The sequence below is a fragment of the Nomascus leucogenys genome, chromosome 21, assembly GCF_006542625.1.
Source record: "Nomascus leucogenys isolate Asia chromosome 21, Asia_NLE_v1, whole genome shotgun sequence".
Lineage (NCBI taxonomy): Eukaryota > Metazoa > Chordata > Mammalia > Primates > Hylobatidae > Nomascus > Nomascus leucogenys.
In genome coordinates this window covers 60,013,845-60,021,051 of record NC_044401.1, presented here as the reverse complement: position 1 = coordinate 60,021,051, position 7,207 = coordinate 60,013,845, and the positions used below count along the sequence as shown (strand labels likewise).

The 7,207-nt window shown below is 48.2% G+C and overlaps 1 protein-coding gene across 1 annotated transcript in view; it reads left to right on the top strand.

Annotated features, from left to right (window-relative positions):
- Positions 1–489: 489 nt before the first annotated feature.
- The window catches only part of EDEM1 (ER degradation enhancing alpha-mannosidase like protein 1), a 32,720-nt gene continuing 26,002 nt past the window's right edge, over positions 490–7,207 (top strand). Inside the window, exon 1 of the mRNA XM_030801510.1 lies at positions 490–1,131. Within this exon, the coding sequence (XP_030657370.1) occupies positions 623–1,131 (509 nt within the window). The 5' untranslated portion in view covers positions 490–622. The remainder of the gene's footprint in view (positions 1,132–7,207) is intronic.

Here is a 7,207-nt window from a genome sequence, read left to right as displayed (position 1 = left end):
GCTCCTTTTATACAGAAACGATCCTTTCCTTCTTTTCCTTATGTATCTTTTAACTGTCATCACTCCTAACCTAGACCTAGAGTGGCTTTTTCCGGTCCTAGCTCTGCCAGACACACGCTCTGCCCAGAGACCCGATCTACCCAAGCCCAGGCGGTCTAGTCTGTATCCAGCGTCCGGCGGGCGCTGCCGTGCAGCTCTCCCATTGGCTGGAAGTTCCTTCGCCTGGGCCGGCGCGGCTCCTGCTCGCCACGCCAGCCAGTCGGGCTACGGACCGCCCTGGGGGGGGGCGGGGCTTGGGAGTCGGGGCGGGGCCCGGGTGAGGGGCGGGGCCTCGGGGCGTCGCGGACGCCCTGGCTGCCTACGGCGTGGGAGGGAGTCCTGGGCCGCGCCCCGCGAGGCCGGGCCCAGGCCGGGCCAATCCCGGGCCACCGGGCGGGCGAACGAGGGGCCTGGCCGGCCCGCCGGAGAGCCTGGGGGTTGGGGACAATGGGCTAGTTCCTGGTGCGTCACGGGGGAGTTCCTTAAAGAGGAAGTGAGCCGGGCTACGGGGCGAGCGCGGGGTGCGGTGGTCGGCGGGGAGGCCCCCGCACTTTAAAATAATGCCCGCGGTGCCCGCGCGACCATGCAATGGCGAGCGCTCGTCCTGGGGCTGGTGCTCCTCCGGCTTGGCCTCCATGGAGTATTGTGGTTCGTCTTCGGGCTGGGGCCCAGCATGGGCTTCTACCAGCGCTTTCCGCTCAGCTTCGGCTTCCAGCGTCTGAGGAGCCCCGACGGCCCCGCGTCGCCCGCCTCGGGGCCCGTGGGCCGGCCTGGGGGGCTATCCGGGCCGTCGTGGCTGCAGCCGCCGGGGACCGGGGCGGCGCACAGCCCGCGCAAGGCTCCGCGGCGTCCTGGGCCGGGGGTGTGCGGCCCAGCCCACTGGGGCTATGTGCTGGGCGGCCGGGGCCGCGGCCGGGACGAGTACGAGAAGCGCTACAGCGGCGCCTTCCCTCCGCAGCTGCGTGCCCAGATGCGCGACCTGGCACGGGGCATGTTCGTCTTTGGCTACGACAACTACATGGCGCACGCCTTCCCCCAGGACGAGCTCAACCCCATCCACTGCCGCGGCCGTGGGCCCGACCGCGGGGACCCGTGAGTAGCCCCCGCCGCCCGGGGCCGCGTGCCCACGCGCTTCCTTCCGCCCTCTGAGCCGGGGTGCAGCCGTCTGTCCTCCGGGGCCCCCGAGGGCGCTAGGGCCGTTAGGGTCCTGGGCAGCTCCCCCGCGCTGTGTCCCCCCTGAGTCCCTGTGAAGACCCCCGAGCTTGAGGGTGCGGGGTGGGCCGGTGGCCTTCCTCTCCTGATTCTCCCGGAGTCTCCAAACTTCAGAACTGCTGTCCAGCTCAGTGTCTTACACATGAGAAAACTGAGGTTCAGGACCAGAAGGGACAGTGGCAGTGCCAAGGGCTGGCTTGGAGGGCTTTCCACTTCCATCCGAGCCCTTCCTCCGGATGAGCATAAACTAAATGAAATCTCCATGCTCGCCGTGTAAACGCAGCCTCAGAACAAGCCTTTACCCCTCACCCCCACCTCCATCGGATTGCCACACCCACGTCTTTTCTATGTTAAAAGCCAAGAGTTGACTTCTCTAAAGCCGTCCATTGAGTTTGAGGCAGAACGGGTTACAGCCTCTCCTTCACAGGGGCTGCTTCTTAGGCTGAAGATAGGTGGTGGGTAGGGAAGCTATGTGGCCCAATTTTGGGGTCCATATACTTGAGGTGAAATTCATTGGATGCCGAATTGCCAGTCAACGTCATTGCCCTGTACGATCTGTCCTATACATCCCCCGCCTCTGGTGGCGTGGTTGTCAGGGAAGGTCAGCCAGTCCTCCCTGTCCACCAGCCTTGTTTGCAAAGGCTGAGCTCCAAGGGTCACCACTGTTGACATCAAAGTCCAAGAGGGCAGTACACCCAGCTAAGGACCTCTTACCTGTAGGGAAGGAATGTGCATTGCCATAGACCCTGTTAGTCCAAATAGGTGACTCCCCTCCCCTGGATGGGAGTGGAGGAGTTGGTTTGCTCAGTGTCTTGGCACCGTCTGGGGCAAGCATTTTCCTTCACCTGGAGGAAAGCAGTGGAGTCCAGTCCTTAGGTTCTGATAAGGAAGCCTATAGAGTAAACAGACTTGGGTTTTCAAAATGATGTGGTTATCTGCACATTTATGTTTTAAATTGCAGTTTGAGAGCATGATTTCTACCTAAGCAAGGGGACATCCCAGGCTAAATTCAAAGGACTGAGCCTTTTCAAAATTCTAGGAAACTAATGAGTTTTTCTTGCTTAACCATAGCGTTTATACGTATGTGTATTTTCTATCCCAGTTTTCTTGAGAAAAAATACTACATTTTGAAAAAAAAGGATTTGGCCTTTCCACATTTTTTGTTTTTTTGAGACGGAATCTTGCTCTGTTGCCCAGGCTGGAGTGCAGTGGCGCGATCTCCGCTCACTGCAACCTCTGCCTCCCGGGTTAAAGTGATTCTCCTACCTCAGTCTCCCAAGTAGCTGGGACTACAGGCTCGTGCCACCACGCCCGGCTAATTTTTTGTATTTTTAGTAGAGATGGGGTTTCACCATATTAGCCAGGATGGTCTCGTCTCCTGACCTCGTGATCCACCCGACTGGGCCTCCCAAAGTGCGGGCATTACAGGCGTGAGCCACCGCTCCCGGCCATGGCCTTTCCAGATTTTAAGAAATGAATGAATTATTTGGATCACTTAACTAGAGGGGACTTTATACCTATGAATGTATTTTCTTTCTATCTCAGTTTTTTTTTTGGGGGGGGGAATAAACTTCATTAAATTGTGGTCTTTTTTTGTTGTCAGCCTACATCATGCTTTGGTGTTTTCTCTTTTTAAATCAACATCATTAAAGTTTGAAAAAAATCATAAAATCCCACCAGTGATTTTAAATTTATCTTTGCCACTAGTTCCTGCTCATATGTCTATGCATGTTTTACATAGTTGCAATCATAGTATGTGTACATATTTTGGATCTTAATTTGTGCTTTTCCACTAGTGCTCTTGGTATCACAAGAAGGGAGAGAGCACTTTCAATAAATGCCTTTATTCTTGCTTACTGACTGTTTCTCAGATTACCTTTTATCAGGTGGACTGAAGTTGAAAACAGTTTAACGGGGAATTGTGATAACACTTTCATTTGAGAATATGATGGTTTGGAGAGTGAGTTGATGATATTTTAATGTTTTTCTTTTTTTTTTTTTTTTTGAGACGAAGTCTCGCTCTGTCGCCCAGGCTGGAGTTCAGTGGCGCAATCTCGGCTCTCTGCAAGCTCCGCCTGCCGGGTTCACGCCATTCTCCTGCCTCAGCCTCTCCGAGTAGCTGGGACTACAGGCGCCCGCCACCACGCCCGGCTAATTTTTTATATTTTTAGTAGAGACGGGGTTTCACTGTGGTCTCGATCTCCTGACCTCGTGATTCGCCCGCCTCGGCCTCCCAAAGTGCTGGGATTACAAGCGTGAGCCACCGCTCCCGGCCCCGTGATATTTTAATGTTTTTCTTAATGAACCTTAAAAGTGCTTCTGGAGAACCTTAAGAATCCCTTCTTCCCAGCAAAGTAAGGTGGTGGTTGATTTAACTTGCTGGTCTTCGTGGTATGGTATGCCGTTGGCCTTTATTTCAGGATGAAGGCTGCTGATGAGTGTTTTGGTTTGGTTATGCATTGGTTTGGTTATGCATAAGTTAAGGTCAGGTTGCTTTGAGACAGATACGTTATTGGAAAGAGGGTGTTAGAAGCATTGAGGAGGTGGGGATGGCATTAGGGAAGGGTTGTGCCCTGAGCTGGGTAGGCCTGTTGGTTGGTAAACCTTTGTTGTCTTTGAGGAGGGCCAAAGAAGCCTTGCATAGACGCCTCACACTTGCCACTTACAAAGATTGGAAAAGTTAATTTTTTGTACTCTCCTTCAATTTAACTCCTCCCAGGCTTTGCTATTTTTTTTAAAATATTTTTTTTAAAATTTATTTTTAATTTTTGTGGGTACATAGTGGGTGTATATATTTATAGGGTACATGAGATATTTTGGCACAGGCATGCAATTTGTAATAATCACATCATGGAAAATTGGGTATCCAACCCCTCAAGCATTTTTCTTTTGTGTTACAAACAATCCAATTATACTCTTTTAGTTATTTTAAAATGTACAATTAAATTATCATTGACTGCAGTCCTCCTGTTACGCTGTCGAATACTAGGCCTTGAGGAAAGTTTAGAACCAGAGTATTGTCATGCTGGCTTTGAAACAGGAGGGTACTTCACATCCCCAAACTAAATAATCTGTAATAAAAATCTTTCGTATTTTTTTGTTTGTTTAATTGACAGGGTCTTGTTCTGTCACCCAGGCTGGAGTGTAGTGGCATAATCATAGCTCACTGCAGCCTTGAACTCCTGGGCTCAAGCAGTTCTCCTGCTTCAGCTTCCTGAATAGCTGGGACTAAAGGTGTGCCCCACCATGCTTGGCTAATTTTTTTAAACAAATTTTTCTGTAGAAGTGGGGTCTCACTTTGTTGCCCAGGATGGTCTCAAACCCCTGGCCTCAAGCAGTCTTCCCGCCTTGGCCTCCCAAAGTGCTGAGATTATAGGTGTGAGCCACCAAGCCCAGCCAAAAATCTTTCAGATTTTAAAAAACTGAATGTATTCTAATGATTCATTTAACAAGAGTGAATTTGCCATTAGAGTATTATATAAAAAGTACACATAGAAAATATCGGTGCAAAACACTCTTACCGTTTCTCTGTAGTCATATGTGCTCCAAACTTATCTTGCCTCAAGTACATGTGACTTGTTCTTGGGGAGGTGTCAGGTAAGGAGTTAACATGAAGTGAATAAAACCTGAACACTCTAAAAAGAGCAGATCTTTCTGTCTACAGATAACTGCAAAGTCAGTTCTTCTCACATCCTCAATTTGGGTTGGAGGATCCAAATTTAAAGTTTCTTTGAGTAAATGTGGATATTATATTTTTGTAATCCTGTGAAAGGTTAACTATAGTTCTGGCTTTTGGGCATGTGACCATTCTCAGTTTCTTCTCAGCTGTACTGCTATTAAAACAACAAAGCAAATCTCAAATTAAGCCAAACAAATATCGGCCCCTCAAATGCTTAGGTACTTCTGGCTCAAGATGGCCTCCTCTGCATTCCTCTTTCTTTGGAAAGTCCTGCCCTCTTTCAGAGTCAGGCTCGTCTTGTTTCCGTGACGCCATCTGTTTGAAGATGATTTTCCTTTATTTACTCAGTTCTCCTTTTGATTCCTTTCCTTTGAGCTGCGATTCCACATTTTAACCTTATTTGAGAATGGAGTACTGTTGTGTATTCATCTGCATTTCCCTTTGTCTTGTCTCTCCAGATTACCAATCCCTTGAACGCAGGGACTTTCTTATGTTATCTCTGTGCCTACACCACACCAGGTAGATTTCTGAACAGCTGTTACAGGTTAAGAATATGTGGGAATTTTTAAAAACACATGTTTGATTTTGTTAGCTACATAATCAAAAATTTTCTATCAAAGGCCATGGTTTTCTCCATCTTTTCTGTTTTGAGGTGAACCTTAAAAATTTACAGTGGGGTGAATGCCATGAACATTTGTACCTGGTGAAGTAAGTGGAGCATTTAGTCATGCGGTTCAGCCAGCTGGTTACAGGGAAAGGTATTGAGTTCTTGGCTTGATGTACTTAACGGTATCAGGTTAGGCTGGACATTGGCAAGAATATCTACAAAGAACAAATCCAGAGTCTTACCTGCATAGTGGGCTGGCATAAATGGAGTCATAATAATTTTCATGCTGTTAGGCCAGGAGAGTTTTATGGTGTTTATTTTTTTTCCTTCATCCTCACTCCCACTTCCCTCTCATTTTGGCACATTTTGAAAGAGGATGTAACAATTATTTGGTAAGAAAGAATTAAAAGTGTTCTAATGAATACCCCAGATCTTGGAGAGGATTTGTCTGACTAGAGTTGAGAGAAGGAACCCCACAGTTACTGCAAGTAATTTTTTTTCTTTTTTTTTACTGTGGCAACTCATTAATTTTTAGTGACTGGGCATTGTAAAAGGAATATTTTAAAACTGGGTCTATTTTAGTTATAGATTAGAAGGCAAAGCACAATAAAACATGGAAAGGAGTTCAGTGCTCACAGTGAGTACCTTCCTTCCATGGGCCTGTGCAGGTGGAGAGAGTGACACATGCCGCAGATCTGGGTGTGACTCAGGAAAGGGGAGTTACATGTGGTTCTCCTGATTACCATCTAGCTTCGATGCTCCATGATGAGGGAGCTATTTTCTTATGAGGTGGGCTGTTAAAGCCCATTCTGTTTCTAAGCAGCAGAGCAACATAGTGAAATATTTACACATAGCAGAACATTCTTGAGTTGGCAGAATTGGGAGTAAGGATCTCCCTGTCTCCGTTGAGACCCTCCTGCAACCCTTGTGCTTTTTATATCCTTTTTGGCTGTCACTTGCACTTGAGAGGCATATTTGAATCCATAGCTCTCGCTTTGAGGGGACCTTTTGCTATCGTGTAAGTTTATTTCCAGAAAATCAACAAATAGAAGAAACAGGTACAATTTTCCAGCCAAGCAGTTTTCTGACTTCCCAGCTTATAGGAAATGAGATAGCCCTAGTTCCTAGACTATAGCCCCCATGTATATCTTGTTTCAAAAAAAGTATTTAAAAAAAATTTTTTTTTTTTGAGACGGAGTTTCGCTCTTGTCACCCAGGCTGGAGTGCAATGGCATGATCTCGGCTCACCGCAACCTTCCGCCTCCTGAGTTCAAGTAATTGTCCTGCCTCAGCCTCCCTAGTAGCTGGGATTACAGGCGCCTGCCACCATGCCCACCTAATTTTTGTATTTTTAGTAGAGACAGGGTCTTGCCATGTTGGCCAGGCTGGTCTTGAATTCCTGACCTTGGATGATCCACCCACCTCCGCCTCCCAAAGTGCTGGGATTACAGGTGTGAGCCACCGTGCCCAGCCTAAAATTTTACTATAAATTCTTTGCTTTAGATTAGGTGGCATAACAGCATAAAACAAGGCAACTGGAGGGTTCAAATAAAATCAGACATTGGAGCTGTTATGCCTCTTTCACATAAGCCCCATTTCCCCCAGTTGAGGCACAGGCCTTTCAGAGAGCACAGCAGGCCATCACAACACGAGAGGTTCTGTGCACCAGA